General features: G+C 19.4%; 5 protein-coding genes across 5 annotated transcripts in view; 3 read left to right on the top strand and 2 right to left on the bottom strand.

Annotated features, from left to right (window-relative positions):
• Positions 1-11906, bottom strand: part of PF3D7_0506500 (conserved Plasmodium protein, unknown function) — a gene marked incomplete at both ends in the record, with an annotated part of 12751 nt that extends 845 nt beyond the window's left edge. The window contains 2 exons of the mRNA XM_002808634.1: positions 1-8250; positions 9059-11906. The exon at positions 1-8250 is cut by the window's left edge and continues 845 nt beyond it. Coding sequence (XP_002808680.1) covers positions 1-8250; positions 9059-11906 — 11098 coding nt within the window. The remainder of the gene's footprint in view (positions 8251-9058) is intronic.
• A 1669-nt stretch (positions 11907-13575) lies between these two features.
• Positions 13576-14829, top strand: PF3D7_0506400 (conserved Plasmodium protein, unknown function; the record flags this gene model as incomplete). The annotated part of the gene is made up of 5 exons (XM_002808633.1): positions 13576-13719; positions 13918-14002; positions 14362-14381; positions 14579-14611; positions 14761-14829. 5 exons carry the CDS (start codon positions 13576-13578, stop codon positions 14827-14829), a joined length of 351 nt encoding a protein of 116 aa, XP_002808679.1.
• A 487-nt stretch (positions 14830-15316) lies between these two features.
• PF3D7_0506300 (conserved protein, unknown function) lies at positions 15317-16540 on the top strand (the record flags this gene model as incomplete). The annotated part of the gene is made up of 1 exon (XM_001351585.1): positions 15317-16540. One exon carries the CDS (start codon positions 15317-15319, stop codon positions 16538-16540), a length of 1224 nt encoding a protein of 407 aa, XP_001351621.1.
• Positions 16541-16753: 213 nt separating this feature from the next.
• On the bottom strand, positions 16754-17737 carry PF3D7_0506200 (TATA-box-binding protein; the record flags this gene model as incomplete). The annotated part of the gene is made up of 1 exon (XM_001351584.1): positions 16754-17737. One exon carries the CDS (start codon positions 17735-17737, stop codon positions 16754-16756), a length of 984 nt encoding a protein of 327 aa, XP_001351620.1.
• A 932-nt stretch (positions 17738-18669) lies between these two features.
• Positions 18670-19753, top strand: PF3D7_0506100 (60S ribosomal subunit protein L24, putative; the record flags this gene model as incomplete). Its single annotated transcript, XM_001351583.1, has 3 exons — positions 18670-18715; positions 18895-19418; positions 19709-19753. 3 exons carry the CDS (start codon positions 18670-18672, stop codon positions 19751-19753), a joined length of 615 nt encoding a protein of 204 aa, XP_001351619.1.
• Positions 19754-20000: the final 247 nt, after the last annotated feature.

Genomic DNA, 20000 nt, shown 5'->3' with positions numbered 1-20000 from the left:
ACAATGCATTTTTTTTTGCCATCGTATCCTTTTTATTATTTACTATATGTACATTTTTTACACTTGTATTATCATCACTATTTTTCTGCTTCCCAATCAAAATATTTTCCTTTTTCTTTTCATTGGTTATCGTTTCATTACAATTAACTGTAATTTGTTTCAAAGTTTGATTATTTTTTTTTATGCTTACCAATGTTTTATTTTCCATATCATCCTTTAAAGTATCGTCATTATTATATGTCTCTATTTCATATGTTTGTTCGCCATTATTTTTTTTATATTTCTCTATTTTATTATCATCGTCATTTGATGATTTTACTTTTGCATGTTCCTCTTCTTGTTTTATTACACTTTCTTTATTTTTAAAAAATTCTGAACAAGTCAGAATTTTTTCCTCATTTTGGCTATTTTGTTCATGTACTTCCTTTTGTTCTGTTTGATCATCACAATTTGAAATAGTATCTTTTAAAATATGAGATAGATGATTATTATGAATTGTCACGTTATTCTGATCATTGTTATTTATAGAATTTGTATAATTTTGGTTTACCTCTTTATTAACATTCATTTTTTCTTCATTTTTTTTTGTTTCGTTTTTATTTATTTGGTTTTTATTCTCTTCATTTTTATTCTCTTCATTTTTATTCTCTTCATATTTATTCTCTTCATTTTGATTCTCTTCATATTTATTTTCTTCATTTTTATTCTCTTCATTTTTATTTTCTTCATTTTTATTTTCTTCCTTTTTATTTACTTCATTTTTATTTACTTCATTTTTATTTTCTTCCTTTTTATTTACTTCATTTTTATTCCCTTCATATTTATTTTCTTCATTTTTATTCTCTTCATATTTATTTTCTTCATTTTTATTCTCTTCATTTTTATTTTCTTCATTTTTATTTTCTTCCTTTTTATTTACTTCATTTTTATTTACTTCATTTTTATTCTCTTCATTTTTATTTTCTTCCTTTTTATTTTCTTCCTTTTTATTTACTTCATTTTTATTCTCTTCATTTTTATTTACTTCCTTTTTATTTTCTTCCTTTTTATTTTCTTCCTTTTTATTTTCTTCCTTTTTATTTTCTTCCTTTTTATTTACTTCATTTTTATTTTCTTCCTTTTTATTTTCTTCCTTTTTATTTTCTTCCTTTTTATTTACTTCATTTTTATTTTCTTCCTTTTTATTTTCTTCATCCGTAAAAACTGGGCCAATACTTGCTCCGAATTTTTCAATTTTTGACAATTCAATGTCATACTCACGTACTTGTATTTCTTCACAAAAAATAACTTTACTATTTCTTGTGTTTCTTTTTTTTTTTTGAATTATATTATTTAAGAGATTGAAATTGGAGGAATTTGCATCTTGTGTGGTTACCTCCTGCTTATTAATATTTTTATGATCATCAATATTATAATAACCATAATGCTTATTATTATTATTATTATTATTATTGTCATCTTTAATTTCGTCTTTTTCTGTGTGTGATTCTTTAATACTTAGGGACTCACATTTTTCCTCTATTAAGACTTTTTCCACACTTTTATCTTCATCTTTTTCTTTTTCGTTTTCCATTTTTGTTAATGAACAAACGTAGTCATTGCTATTTATAAAAGGAGTGTGTACTAAATTTGAGGGAAGTGTCCTTGAAGGGTCAGCACCAGAATTTTTATGAAAATTTGAACAATGCTCTGTCAACATATTATAATGATAAAAATACATATTTACACACAATGGACAATGATAATGTGGATCGATTAAAATTTTTTTTGTTTTTTTTTTCTTCTTTTTAATTCCTTTATTAATATAATGCATATTTGTTTTGCTTTGTTCCATATCTTCTTTTTCGTGTATTAATTTACAAGGGAAAATAATATATCCTCCAAGAATTTTTCTATTCATCCAATGTTCATTTAAATAATGTGTATAATTTTTTATATAACTATTTGGAGGATAATATTTTTTATCACATAAGGGACATAGAAATTTTTGCCAATCTGGTTTCCCGTATATTAATCTTTGATCTTCTAACGAATGGAAAGCTTCGATTCGTAACGGCATGACAGGAGATCTATGCATTTCTTTATAAATATTGGTTATATATGGTATATCACTATTTAATTTTTCTGCTTGAACAATAGCATTTCTATTATTTGAATTATAATTATTCTCATTATTAATATGTATCTCAATATGTTCATTTATATCTGTATTTAATTTATTTTTATTCATAATAGTTTCTTGATTTAAAAATATATCATATTTGTTTGTTTCATATAATATTTCTGATTGTCTTTTTTCTATATCATTATTAATAATTCCAATTTCATTTAATTCTTTATGTGAACATTTATCATATTGTATTTTTGTAATATCATTATATGTACAATTCATATCACCTTCTCTATTTTTTTCATTTTCATTATTATCTATAGGGCGATCCATATTTACCGGTTCATGTATTGTTACTTTTGATTCAATATTTAAAGATATTTCTTTTAAGGAATTTAAATTAGTATTATCATTTTTTATTATATGATCTTCATTTATTTGTTTTTCATTTAAATCATATTCATTATTGTCACATACAAAATGATCTCTTTTATTTATATGTTCTTCAAATTCTTTTCTAACTATAATATTTGATGGTACTACCAAATTATTTTTTTCGTACATACTTAAAATATTACATTTTAATTGCGCTTCTTCAGGATCATTTGATGATATTTTCTTGTTACTATTTTTCATGTTATCTTGTAGATCTAATTCATTTTGTTCATGTTCACAATATTCAATTGAATTATGATTATTAGATATGTTTTTTTTTATAACAGTAGTATCATTTTGACATATGAAGTCTTTTATTCTATCATATGTTTCTTCTATATTATTCATTTCTTTGTTATCTTTTTCATTTGTAAAATTATCTGCTATGCAAAAATCATCTTGAGGAGAAACGTTTCTTTCGTTTTTTTTTATTGTTGTTGTGGGAACATGTATCTGTACAAATTTAGATATGTCTACTTTGTTAACTATGTCGTTATTTATAAGATTAATTATTTCGTTATCTATTATATCTTTATTAATCATTTCGTTATCTATTATATCTTTATTAATCATTTTTTTATCTATTATATCTTTATTAATCATTTCATTATCTACCATTTCGTTATCTATTATATCTTTATTAATCATTTCTTTATTTACCATTTCTTTATCTACCATTTCTTCATGGCTTTTTTTTTCAAATTCTTCATATTCTTGATTTTCTCTATTCTCATCGAACTCTTTCAAAACATCTGTTGTAAGACTACTATTATCATCAACACTATAATGAAAATTATAATCATTATTATTATTATTATTTTCGTCATTTTCATTATTGTCACTGTTGCTAGATTTCTTACTGTCTTCATTGTTTTTGTATAGATCTAAAAAAAAGGCAAAATAATAATTTTTCATAATATTGTAATAATTATAATTACGAGATTTACTATCTCTCTTATGTCCTTTCTTATGTTTACGACTTTCGTTATTAACATGCCTATGATTATTATATGTATGATCCTCCTCATTCTCACAAATATCATGCCTATTATGTTGAGATATATCATGCCTATTATGTTGAGATATATCATGCCTATTATGTTGAGATATATCATGTCTATTATATTCAGACATATCATGCCTATTATATTCAGACATATCATGACTATTATATTCAGACATATCATGCCTATTATATTCAGACATATCTACGTTATCATTCATACATATTTCTTCCCCCAAATTAATATTACCATTACCACTATTAATATAACTATTTTTATCAACTTCAAAACTACTATTATTTATGGATGAAAATGGCGCCATATGCACTTGCCTACATTTAGAACTATTTTTGTTTACATTATCCGAATATTCATTATTGAAAATGTTTTTATAATTGTTATAATTTTTTTTATTACTGTTATTTTGAGAAAACCCTGTTTTATATTCATCAGATAATGATATATATTCTTTTTCTTTTATAGACATTTTCGAGATATTTTCTTGTTCATTATTTTGTATTCTATATAATTCTTTTAAAAAGTTATATTCTTTCATCTCATCAGAAGAATATGTGTGCACAACTTTTTCCTGATCACCTGCACTGTTCATATGTTTTTTAGAACTAGCCAAAGCAGTCGAGTTTAGATATTTTTTATTATTTACTTTTGATTTTTCATAATTTTCTTTTAAATTTAAATGTTTTATTAATTTAATATTATGATCATCATTGGAAGAGTAAATATTACTTTCATAAAAATCATATAAAGGATTATTAAATGAGTTTCTAAAATGATTATTTTTACATTGATCCTTTGTTACATTTTCACCTGACCTGTTCATGTGTTTTTCATCAAGTGTTAATAAATTTTGATTTTCTTCATTCCTGATATGATTGTTGAGATGTTTAGAATATTTTCCAAGGAGATCATTATTATTGTTTATATTGTTAGATATTTCATAATCATCACTATAAATATTACAATTATAAGGTTGATGATAATTATGGTGAATATTTTCATTATCAATGTTAATATGATTATTTATATGATTATCTATAAGATTATTTATATTATCTATATTACTATCTATATGATTATTTAAATAATCATTTATATTACTATCTATATGATTATTTAAATAATCATTTATATTATGATCTATATGATTATTTAAATAATCATTTATATTATGATCTATATGATTATTTAAATAATCATTTATATTATGATCTATATTATTATTTAAATAATCATTTATATTATGATCTATATGATTATTTAAATAATCATTTATATTATGATCTATATTATTATTTATATTATTGTCTATATTACTGTTGATATCATATTCATTTTTATTAATATAGCTATAATTCGTAATTGTGCTACGATATTCACAAGTGTCGTTATAATTATGTCCCGTATCATCATTTTTGTTTGTTACGTGTTTAAAATATTTATCTCTTACTTTTTTTACAAAAACATTGTAAAATTTTTTATTTTCTTCATTATTTATATCTGATATATTTTGTATAAAATTTTTAATATCTGTCAAAGTGACCACTGAATTGTTATTATTATTTTGTAAAATGTTTGTATATATATTACATTCTTCATTATTATGTGCATCACTTTTATAACTATTGATTAAATTGTTTTTATCTAATGGGTGTATATACTTTGTAAAATAATCAGAATCTGTATGATCATTTTGATATAAATTCCCCTTACAAGAATGTTTTTTTTTTAATTTAGAAGATGTGGTATTTGATTTTTCCGTTGCATTATTATTGTTATCAAGATAATATAAAATATTTTCTACATTTTCTATATTGTTTATATTTTCCATATTTGGTATATTTACTTCGTGTTCATGTTCTTTATGAATGTGCATATTATTTTGTATGTCATTTATTTTATTATTGAGTATATATTTACAGATAAAATTTTTAAAGTCTTGTTCTATAGATTCGGTTTGTTGATAATTATTTTTATAATTTTTATGATCATGATGATATGTATTCATATGATTGTTTATATCTATATGTTCATCACAAAGAGATGTATTTTCTACATTATTATTAAATTGGTTCTTATTTATGTGATTATTATGATTTATAATCATTTGTTTTAATAGTATATTTGAGGTTAGAAGTTTAATTATTTCATTATCTATAAAGGAAGAGTTTATAAGTTGGTTCATATTATATTCATTGGAATATTCACTTTTATTTTTATCTATGTCTTCATATATATCGCTGTGATCATTAAACATATTTACTTTTAATTGTTCATTTTGTTCATATTTATGGGTATCATGATTAATAAAATTGGATATCGTTCCCACATCACTATTATTATTATTATTATTATTATATATATAATTGTTCATGTGATTAGATAGGGGAACATAGTCATCCTTATAATTAATAGAAGAATTATTTTTATAATTCTCAACAAGACAATCCATTTCCTCTTGGTCATTCACAAAAAGGTTGTGATGATTTTTATCAAAATTATCTAAAATAAGTGAGTTTAAGGATATATTAAGATTGTCGTTATTAAAATTTATATGATCATCATTGTTTAAAGAAAGTGGAGAATTGTTATGGTTCAATATGAATTCATCGAAAAGATTTGTTTTTGAAGAGATTTTTTTTTCATTAGCAAGAATATATTGATCATCATACTGATTATTATTATTATTACTATTATTACTATTATTATTGTTATTATTATTATTGTGTCTGTAGCTATTTTTAGTATTTGTATCACCAGTTTGATAATCGTTTAATAAAATATGTTGATTTGTTAAGCTTTGAACAATGTGAACATATTTTTCCTTATTTTTCTGAATAGACATAATATCATCATTGTTATGATATGCATGTGATTTTTTACTTTTATTTTTATCCTTAGATTTATAAAACAATGAAACAAAATTTTCAATTTCTTCTTTTTTTGGTATTGTATTATTTGGATACATAAGACTATTTATATATTTATCATTTAAATTTTTTAAAATATTTGAATTTTTTAATTTTATTTTTTTTTCATTTTGTGAGTTGGATAACAAATTAGTACATTTGACATTTTTTTTTTTTTTGTAAGAATTATTTTTATTATTATTGGATGGATACATATCCTTATTATTATGATTATCCTGGTTAAATTCTTTGTTTATTGTGTAATTATTATTGTAATGAATTTTATGTTCAAGAGATTTATGATCACAATTATTATTATTATTATTATTGTTATTATTTTCATGTGTATGATGATTTCTCAAAATTTTAGGATCCTCTTCCTTTTGCATGGAATAACTTGTCGTTTTTCTCTTTTTATTATTGCTTCTTAAAAAATATGGATTATTTCCCGTATTTATGAATATTTCACTTGTATTTGTACAATTATTATTTTTGATTTCAACATTTGAAATTTGCTGATCGTTTGGGTTTTCTTTTTTTCTTTTTTTCATTTCTTCTTGTTCTTTTGGTACTTCTTGTTCTTTTGGTACTTCTTGTTCTTTTGGTACATCCTGTTCTTTTGGTACACCGTGTTTTTTTGGTACATCTTGTTCTTTTGGTACCTCTTCTACTTTTTGTACTTCTTGTACTTTTGGTACCTCTTCTACTTTTTGTACCCCTTCTACTTTTTGTACCCCTTCTACTTTTTGTACTTCTTGTACTTTTGGTACTTCTTCTACTTTTTGTACTCCTGTATTTTCTTGTGAATTAATAAGATTGTTGGATATAAGATTCATATGGGATGTTTCACATAAATTATTTCTTATGGGTAATACATTTTGTTCATTTTTTTTTTCCCATGCTATATGATCATACATATTGGTAGATACACATTTTGATATTTCACTTTGATTTTGACTTTGATTTTGACTTTGATTTTGAATTTGATTTTGATTTTGAATTTGATTTTGATTTTGATTTTGACTTTGATTTTGATTTTGATTTTGAATTTGATTTTGAATTTGATTTTGAATTTGATTTTGAATTTGATTTTGAATTTGATTTTGAATTTGATTTCGATTTTGATTTCGATTTCGATTTTGATTTTCTTTTTTGTGTATATCTATATGAATATAATTATTTTGTCCTTGTATATTTTCTTGATCCTTTTTAATATTTAAAGAAAAATTTTTTTTTTCTCCATTCTGTTTACTTTTTGTATGATGAAAATATTTATTATTATTGTCAATATAATTATTATGAATAATATAACTAGTACTAGATTTATTTTTATTATTATTATTATTATTATTATGGTCATCATTTGTGTTGCTGTTTTTATTATTTTCTAGGGAAATAAATTCTTCGTGTTCCATTTTATATTTATCATTGTGTATATGATTATGTGAAAGGATATGATTATTTTTATTTTTATCATCATCATTTTTATTTTTATTACAACTTATTAGGAACACATTACTGATGTCCAAGGACTCATTCTCATTATTGTTTAAAATAAAATGGTTACTATCTTCTTTTACCATTTCCTCTTTTTCGTTATCATTATCGTTTTTAAGAATATAATCTTTAATTTTGTTTTTTACATTTTCGCATGATGTCATACTTTGATCTGTTATATTCTGAATTATTGAACTTGGATTTGTCATGTTTTTATTTAATTTTTTTTCATTATTCAGCACTTTTTTATTATTACACAAATTAGAAGGCCATGCAACTATGAAGAAGAAAAAAAAAAAAAAAGAAAAGAAAAAAATTATAATATTATAAAATTATAAAATAAAAATTAAATTAATGATATATGAATTATATATTTACAAAGAAAAAAAAAAATAAAGAAAATATAATATAACAGTAGAAATATATGAATATATATATATAAACAAACATATATGCGAAAAAAAAATTATGCTACTTTAATAATGATTAATGGATATATAAATTAAATATAGGGAAATAATAAAATATAATTATAATATATATATTATATATATATATATATATATATATATATATATATATATGGGGGGAGTTAAAAAAAATAAAATAATAAATATAAATATAAATATAAATATATATTTATATTAACTGTATATTATTAAACATCTACAATAATTAGACAACAAAAAATATAAATATATATTTATATTATATATATATATATATATATATATATATGATGTAATAATAAAATTTTTTTTTTTTAATATTTTTATGTGGCAAAAAATAAATTAAATAAATGAATAAATAAATATATATAATAAACATGATAAAAAAAAAAAAAAAAAAAAGTACAGCGAATAATACATATATATAAATATATTTATTCATTTAAAAAAAAAAAAAAAATATATATATATATATATATATATATATATATATATATATAATAAAATAATATTAACTACAGATAAAAAATAAAATAAACCCATAGGTATTAATTAATAAATATATTATATATATATAATATACATTAACATATACACATATATATATCATTATATTTATCTTTATTTTTGTAATACCTGGTTTTTCCTTAGCTCCTGATAGGATATTTTTTTTTGTTGAAATGTTTGGAGTTGTGACTTTTTTCATAAAAGTTTTTTGATTCCCATTTTTAAGTTGTGATAGTTTACCTTTAAGACCAGTTTTTATTAATTTATTATGATATGCTGAAGAAAGAATAGTAGTGTGATGATCTGTTTTATTATTTTTTTCTTTAAAATTATAAATTGGATTTATAGTTTTTTTGTGTAAGGATGTTTTGTTTATATTTCCTTCTTGTTCACTTATATTATTTGTTATTGTATTTATTTTGTTGTTTATTTTTTTTTTAAAAAATAAAAGTTTTTTTTTTTTTGGTTCAATTATATTATTATTTGAATTTATATTTGTATTCTGGCAAATAATATTATCATTATTGTTATTATTATTATTATTATTATTATTATTATTGTTATTATTATTATTGTTATTGTTATTGTTATTGTTATTATTATTATTATTATTATTATTATTATTATTATTATTATTATTATTATTATTATTATCATTATTATTATCATTATTTTGTTCATATGAATAAAATTTTGAGGTATTATTAATTACTGATAATCCATTTTTTTTTTTTTCTTTTCCCTCTGCTATATAATTACTTTTTTTAAAATTATCCTTTGTTTTTATTTCCATATATAAAGAGTTTTTATGTTGATTTGTTTTTCTTTTATTATTATATAAAAGAACATTATTTTTTAAATTACAATTTTTATCCATATATATATCTTTTGAATTGTAAATATAAATATTATTTTCTTTTTTTTTTTCATTATTTTGAATTGTTTTATTTTCCGATTGTATTATCTTTTCCTCCTCTTTATATGTATCCTTATAATTTTTATTAGCGATATCATTTATTTTAAGAAGAAATAATTCTTTTTTTTTTTTTTCATCCATATGATTCATATTATGATTATTTTGTGCAATGTTATATATTGCGTTATTTTTTTTTTTTTCTATTTGTTTATTTTTGACCAAGATGTTGCTACGACTTGCTGATTTTATATCATTATTTATATGATGAGAAAAATTATTTGTTGTTATATTTTTTTTAGGAAATAATAAAAAAGAGTCCATCGAATTTTTTGAAGTACTTTTTTGTGTTAATTTAGGATTTACTGTACTTCTTTTTATCATTTTATTTTTTATTTCATATATGGGATTCCTTGATGTTTTTTGTACGCTTGTTTTTTTTTTATCACTGTAATTATTATTATGAGTATGTTCACTTGTATTATTATAAATGTCGTTTATATTATTATTGTAATCTTTAATATTATTAACATTTTCATTTATATGTTGATTTCTATTTACTTCATTGTATAAGATGGGTTCATAACTTTTTCTTCTCATCTGCTCAAAGGTTAATCCTTTCCTTACCTCCTTATGATTTATTTTTAAAACATTTTTGTCATTGTTTTTATATGTTGTGTTCATAGTAGGATCCAAGGTGTTAATTAATTTGCCCTGTGTTTGATTTAATGTTTCTTTGTTTTTATTAATATTTATAGATATGTTATCCCCACAATTATATTGATTCCCAATCATTTTGTAATAAATAGATGTATCACCTTTATAATAATAATTATCCTTTTTATTATGTATCTCGTTATTTATTTCTTGATCAAATGTATTATTATTTTTATTTGATCTAATAATATGCCTTCCTTCTTCTATAGAAGTATTGTTAATATTATTTTTTATACATTGAAAAGATGTATCATTAATTTTTTTATTTTTTTTTATTTCATTTTTATTAATATTTGAAATTTTATCACCCTGTTTATTTTTATATGTGTTTACATTATTTAGAATATTTTTGTTACCATTTATATTACTGTTAAAAATAATATTTGATTTATTATTAATATATGATATTATATATGTTTTTTCTTCTTTACAAATGTTTGATGTTTTTATATTAGAATGTATATGTTGAGAGTTGTTATTTATTTCTTTATATATATTACTATCATTATTAATGTAATTATTTTTTTTTTTAGATGTTAACCCTTTGATAACAGGACACACATTTGTATCATCTCTTTTATTATGGTTTATATTAAGAGATTCATTTTTTTTATAATTATTTTTTAAAACATTTTCTTCTTTTTTTTGATTTGAATATGATAATACAATATTTGATTTATTATTAGGAAAACAATCTGCTTCCTTCTCTTGTTCATCAACAATATAAATCGTTTCAGCATAATAATTATTTTTATTATTATCAACATTATTATATTTATTCGTTTGTTTTTTCACATTTCTTACTTTATTATCACCTTCTTTTATCATATGAGAAAGATTTTCTTTTTGATCATGATTTATTAATTTTGTTTCTTCAAATAAATTTAAATTTATGAGTTCCTTTAAATTAATATTATGTTTTATACAAGTAACTTTATCATTTTTTATATTATTACTTTGATCAATTCCTATATCCTTTTTAATATCGTTTATATTATTTCTTCTATCTTGAAAAGAGAAAGAAGAAGAAGAAGAAGAAGAATTTCCTTTGTTCATAATATCAACAGAACATTTTTTCCTATGTACATTAATTATATTTGGTTTACGCATATAATTATTTATCTTATCTTCTGGAAATTTTGTCTTTGTTGTTTTATTATTAAATACATGTCTATCTTTTGTATGTTTTACATTTGTTATGTTCTTTTTAATAAATGTAGAAATAGAAGACTCTTCTTTTCTTCTTCTTAAATGAAGATCATTCCTTTTATTTGTTAATAATTTATTATTGGAACGATAATTCGTTTGAGGAATATCATCACGTTTTTTAATTAGATTAATATTCATTGTATGTATAATAATTTTTTTATATGAACAGGAAATAAACATATACTTAATACTTTAAATCATATAATTTGATTATAAATTGTCATTATGTATTTGTTTTATGTATTTGTTTTATGTATTTGTTTTATGTATTTGTTTTATGTATTTGTTTTATGTATTTGTTTTATGTATTTGTTTTATGTATTTGTTTTATGTATTTGTTTTATGTATTTGTTTTATGTATTTGTTTTATGTATTTGTTTTATGTATTTGTTTTATGTATTTGTTTTATTTATTTATTTTATTTTATTTTATTTTTTCTCTTTTTTCTTTCACTATATTAAAGTGGAAGACTCCAAGAAAAATTATCTCATCATACCTTTTTTTTTTCTTTTATTCATTTATAATTAATAAATTTATATATGTACAGACAAAAAATAAAAAAAAAATATATATATATATATATATATATAATATTTATATATCATATGACTTTGGTAAAATAAGTTCATTTTAATATGTGTGCCTATATTTTTATTAACAAGAATATATCGTTATTACAATGGACAAGATGTTTTAATAATATAAAATAAATATTATTTTTAAATATAAAGTACTTATATTAAGTACGAAGTATATCCTCTATCTATCCATAATAAAATCGTTACATGAAATAAATATATTTATAAATATATTATTTTTATTATTAATGAGTGAGGATATATAAATAGACAGGCGTTCCAAGGTAAACATTACATAAATGTAAATAAATAAATAAATAAATATAAATATATATATATATATATATATATATATATATATGTTATGGACTATAATACAAATATATATATTAAAATATTACATATAATAAATATGAACATACAATATACACACATATATATTTATATTATGTATATATTTATTTTTTAAAAAGAAGGACTCTCTCTCTCTTGAAATATCAACACTTTTTTTATTATATATATATATATATATTTCTCTCTATCTTTATGCCATTTTAAATTAGATAGGCATACATAAAAAATATATATGTAGATATATATATATTTATATATTTTTATATTTATATATTTTTATATTTTTATATTTATATATTTTTATATTTTCGTTTGTACCATGCATAAAATATGATCGCACACTGTTTAAAATACTTATATATTAATATACATTGATGTTTATTTATTTTAACGTATAAATATAAAAGAAGTGATCCTTTTATATTCTAGGAGGAAACATTCAATTATAAAAAATATGTTTTAATATTATATATATATATATATATATATTTTATTTTCTCCTATTATCCTCTTATAATTCGTGTCCACATATATCATACAATTTAAACAAGAGACTGCTTTTCTTTGAAGGTGTAAATACATGAATAAGTTTTTTATTTGAAAATGTAGATGAAAAAAACATCCTATATTAAATTCTCTTTTTATCAATATATTTTTTCATAAGAGAAAGACACACAAATATATATTTATTTATTAATATATATATATATATACATTTTAACAAAAAATTGTATATATTATTGATACAATTATATAGGAAAAGAATTCAACCATTTATTAAATTAAAAAAAAAAAAAAAATACATTTGATTATTTTTATAAAAAAAAAGAAAAAAGGTTACAAATTCATTTTCTGTCATTCCATTATTTCTGTACATGATGTATTTTCATTTTAAAAATAAATTGTTTCTTTTTTCGATTCTCTCTTTTGTCGTTTTTCTTTTTATTCTAAATTATCAAACGTATGCAAGTAGCTGCACTGTTTTAAAGGACAAGCATTTTTCTTTTTATGAGAGGAAAGTAAATTGGAAAGAAATAAAAAAATAAATACGTAAATTGAACCTATGTAATAATATATATATATATATATATATATATATATGTGTGTATATTTTTCTGGTTCAATGATATGACCCTTATATATTTTATTTTATGAGATATTTTTTTATGATGTCCCACCTGTTTGTTGCATTTACTTTTATTTTTTCTTCTCTTCAGATGAAAGAATTGAATATTGCTGATCCTCCTTACACCGTTTTTAATTTTTCCACAGAAGTGTCAAGTGACCATGATATTATTCAAGGTTAAGATAAAAGGAAAGGAAAACAATAAGAACGAATAAAATAAAAAAAAAAAGAATACCAAAATAGAACACAATATTTTCTGTTTTATTTACAATTTATTGAAATAAATTAATTTTTTTGATATATTCATGAAAATGAACTAGCTAAAAATTGTGGTTTTTTTTTTTTTTTTTTTTTTTTTTTTTTTTTTTTTTTTGTGTGTGTGTGTATGTGTAAATTGGAAATATAGCTATTTTTGTTTAGCTAAATAAAAAGGAGCTAGCTAATAAATTAAAAAAAAAAAAAAAAAATACATATATATAAAAATATATATATATATATATATATATATATATTGTTTGTTCCCTTTTTGTCATAGATGAGCTTGAAAAAAAGGAAGTAAGTGAAAATAATATATACACATTGAAGTTGTATTAAATACAATTGTTTTTTTCTTTATCACGAAATAGAGACATATATATATATATATATGTGGGACATTTCATTGAATATTAGAAAATATGGTAAAGATGGATTTATAAAATATATTTTACAAATGTGACACATGGAAATATTTGTATATTTTTGTTCATTAGAAAAAAGCCATGCGAAGATTTAAGTACGATTTGGTATAACATATTATTGAGAGGAATATATATGAAAAGAAAAGGAAATGATATTGAAAAATGAAATATTTATATGTTCTATATATTATTATGTATTTATCGGTTGTATTTCTTACATATATACATATATATATATATATATATATATGTAGGATGAGAAAAGGGATCGGTCGAGTAAAATGTTAGATAAACTTTTAAGTAACGCTATAGATTTTTTTTAAAAGGTCATATAAAAAGGAAATATAAAAATTACTATAACAAAGGGAGACCATACATATGGATACAAATAATAAAAAATATAAATAAATAAATATATATATATATATATATATATATATTAATATATATATCAATATTTATATTATGGTTGAAATTTTCATTTATCGTTTGTAGCTCTTGAATTTTTTTTTTTTTCTACGTGTGTGTTTGTTTTTTAAAAAAAATGAAAAAACATTTTTTTTTTTTTTATGCTTTATAAAAATTTATCCCTATATATACAAATATACATATATACATATGTACATAGAAATGTATATATAAAATATAACATATAAGAACTTAGGTGTAAGCATTAAATATATGTATAAATAAATAAATATATATATATATATATATATATATGTATATATTTTTTTTTTTTAATTTTAATTTTCTTTGATATTAAAAACTTTTTTTGATTTTCCCAATGTGGATTATAAAAAAAGAAAAATGTTAATTCTTAAAAATGTGGAACATACCATTTTGTTAAAAATTGTTAAAAGATCATTTTCTAGAAATGTCAATAATAACAAGTTCGTTATAAAACCTTCATCCTTAAGGATAAGAAGTGATAAAAATAATTTTAATGATATAATAAATAAGTATTTTCCTAATCGGATACTAAAAAAAAGAAAGCAGCAAGATGACTACAGCAAAATGAATGACAAAAATGAAGAAAAGGATAAAAAATATTATCTTTCATCAAAAATTGAAAGGAGATTAAAAATGGAAAAGGTTAATGACCAAAGTAATATTTCATTTTACAATGTTATCCCTAGGGATAAAAATAAAAACAATTATTTATTAGATAGTTATAATAATATAAATAATGATGATAGTACAAATATTAGTGATAATACAAATATTAGTGATAATACAAATATTAGTGATAATACAAATATTAGTGATAATACAAATATTAGTGATAATATAAATATTAGTGATAATATAAATATTAGTGATGATATAAACATTTGTGATAAATTAAACATTTGTGATAATACAAATATTAATTTGTTTGGTTATGATATGACAAGTCACCAGGTACGTGTCGAAGAAAAGGAAAATAACCTAACAAGAAATAATAAGAAGAATGTACTCGAAATAACAAAGGAAGAACATGATATTCAGAAATATAAAAATAAATTACATAAGAAAATATGGATTTTATTAAAAAGGAAAAGTAATGAAAAAGAGTTTGAACATTATTATAATATGTTAGAAAAGTATCCATTAAAAGATGAAGTATCTTATTCAATATTATTACATGGGAAACTTTTAATATCCAAAAGAAAAAAGGATAATGCGGAGAATTATTATGATATTATAAAAGAATGTTTTAAAATACTTAACGAGATGAAAGTTAAAAAAATACATCCTACTTTAGTTCGATTTAATGAAAAATTAGTACTCTCTTATTATGAATTAATAAAATTAAATGTACATCCTTCATATAAACAGTGGATGAAAATTTTAAGAACAGTGTGGTTTGTATCAGCCTTAGTAAAAGCTAGAAGACAGAAATTTATTTTAAGAAAAATGAAAAAAATCAAAAATAAAAATTCGGTTTCCTTGGATAATTTTAATGGCACGTTTAATATACATAACTTGGAATCTCTCTACGTGGAAAATAGGGACCCCCTTATAGCTAATAATGTGCAGCAAGGAATTTAAAAAAAAAAAAAATAAAATAAATACATAAAAAAAAAAAAAAAAAAAAATATATATATATATATATATATATATATATATATATATATAACAAAACAAACAAAAACATGAGTAAAAAAATGGTGGAAATAAAAAATATATAAATAAATAAATATATACATATATATATATATATTATTTTTAATTTTAATTTTTAATTTTTTTAATTTTTAATTTTTAATTTTTGTATTGAATTAACACATTGTATATATCCTGAAAGACGGTATACAATTTGTTGACAGATTTACAACCAGTTATAATTATTTTTCCTGAGACGAAAATTAAGATAACGGATTTTAAATTGGATGTTGGTTTATATCTATATACTAGTCCTGCAAAAAGTTCAGGTTCATAATTACAATATTCTTTATGATCATGTGCTAGTACTTCTAATCTAATTGGAATATTACAATTAGCACTAGCTATAATATTTTCAATTTTGAAATTACAAAATTTCACTTTATCTTTTGTTACGATTTTAATAATTTTTGCAATTTTTTTACATCCCATGATAGAATCTTTTTTGGTTCTAGTACCTGTTAACATAATTCTTCCATTTTTAAAAATAAGAGCAGTACATTGAGGTTTATTCAATCTAATTATAAGAGTATTAATTTTACTAGGATTATATTCAGCATTCCTTATAGAAACCGCAACTAAACGTAAATTAATATCTATGCACAAATTTGCTGATGATATTATATTATGTATATTTAAAGATATATTTTTATGAACCAGTTTATTTTTTAAATCATCTGATTTTTCTTTTTCATTATTATCATATTCTGATGTATAATGTGCAGACACAACATTATCTTGGTTTATATTTTCTAAAAATAATTGGTCTTGTTCTAAAAAATTCATATCCAAAAAATTATTATTATAACTATTATTACTGTTATTTTTTATGGGATCATTACTTTTTATATTATCCATTTGTTTATTTATTATGTTTAATATATCGTTTTCATAATTTTGTTCTTCATAAGCATGGATGTTATCCCCATGGACTGATCCTTCACGTTCATTATTATTACAATCGTTCTCGTTATCGTAATCATTATGGTAATCATTATGGTAATCATTATGGTAATCATTATGGTAATCATTATCGTAATTGTTATCTTTTTTTTTGTCTTTTTCTTTTTCTTCTTTATGCATTATGTCATAATATATAAATATAAATATATATATATATATTTTTTTTTTAATGCATTATAAATATATTATTATTATAAAAAATTCCTCATATAAAATATATACATATATATATATATATATTTATATATATATATGTATGTATAATAATTTATTCTTAATAAAGAAATTATATCCTAATTAATTTTATATATATATATATATATATATCTGTTCATAAATTATAAAAAAACAAAATTATTTTATTGGGGGCACAGAAATATATATAATTTTATATATAATATAAATTTTTTTTTTTTCTGAATATTTAATTTTAAAGTAATGAAAAAATATTATTATATATTAATAAAATAAAAAAAAAAAAAAAAAAAAAAAAAAAAATATATTATATATATATATAATAATATAGTCTTATGTATTATATTATATTTTTATTTATAGGTTATTGCCAATAAATACCTATATATAATATTATACATACATATATATTTTATATATATATAATTTTTTTTATGCTATATGGATAAAAATCCAAATTAAATGTTCTACATAAAAATTATTTGATTTTCAGAAGATGGGATATTATATATAAATATAAAATATGTAAAATGTTACATTACATTTTATATTATATTATATTTAAAAAAAGAAATTATTTTATTTAATATATTTTATAAAAATTTTCTTTTTATATATATAAATTAATATATAAATTATATAAGATATTATAATTATATGAATATAAAATGAATAAATCCATCATCTTATATTGAGTTCGTTCGTTTTTCATTTGTTTATAAAACAGTTTTTTTGAAAGAAAAATTATATATATATTATATATATATATATATATATATATATATATATATATGTAATTTTTTTATATTTTTATTTAATTTTTCAATTTGTTTTTTTGTTTTGCTTTTTATATTACGATGAGAATAGAAAAGTGTTGGTATTGTTCAGGCAATATATATCCAGGTAACGAACTAAAAAATGAAATAAAATAAATAAATAAATAAATAAATATATATATATATATATATATATATATATGTAACAAACAAATGGAAAACATAAAATATAAATATATACATATGTACATATATTTATATATATATATTTTTATTATTTATTGTTTATTTTTTTATTTTTTTTAGGGCATGGTATATTTTTCATACGAAATGATTGTAATGTTTTTAAATTTTGTAGGAGTAAATGTCACAAACATTTTAAAGCTAAACACAATCCTCGTAAAGTAAAGTGGACTAAAATATACAGAAAAGAAAGAAATAAAGAATTAAGTTATGATAAAACGTTTGAATTTGAAAAGATTAGAAATGAACCTATTAAGTATGATAGAGATATATATATAAAAACGATTAACGCAATAAAAAAAATTGATACCATTAAAGAGAAAAGAAAAATGAGATTTTATAAAAATCGTATTATAGAAACGTCTGATAAAAATATTAACTTATCATTAAATTATATTAAGAAGAATCCATTACTTCTCAAAAATACAGAGTATGAAAATGTTATACAAGAATTAACTTTAAATAAACAAGAACGTGATGATACATTAATAATTAAAAATACGTTCGAAGATGATCATATTATATTTACCAAAAATGATCAAGATATTAAATATAAAGCAGATATAAGTACCATCTCAGATAAGCAGGTAAGAAAAGACCCAACAAAAAAGCAAAAAGAAAATTAATATATTAGATAATATGTATAATATATATAATATGTATAATATATATAATATGTATATATATATAATATGTATAATATATATAATATGTATAATATATATAATATGTATAATATATATAATATGTATAATATATATAATATGTATGTATATGTGCATATATGTCATTATTTAATATTTTTCGCATTTTACATTTTACATCTCTTTTTTTTTTTTTTTTTTTTTTTTTTTTTTTTTTTTTTGTTTGCCTGTAGAAATTTAACGTTGAGAAGAATAACAAGAATCTCATATTGGAATGATGTCCTTTTAAAAATATACGACTTTTAAAATATACACACATATATATATATATATATATTATTTAAGATATAATTAATAAAATAATTTGAAATTTTTTGTTTTAAAAAAATATGTATAAATTAAAAAAAAAGAAAAAAAAAAAACAACAAAAAATAATAATATAAATATAAATATATAAATATAAATATATAAATATATATTTTAAAAGACATAAAATTTTTAATTGTGTGAAAATATATATATATA

This window comes from Plasmodium falciparum (genome assembly GCF_000002765.6).
Source record: "Plasmodium falciparum 3D7 genome assembly, chromosome: 5".
NCBI lineage: Eukaryota > Apicomplexa > Aconoidasida > Haemosporida > Plasmodiidae > Plasmodium > Plasmodium falciparum.
This window is presented reverse-complemented; position numbering and strand designations above follow the sequence as displayed.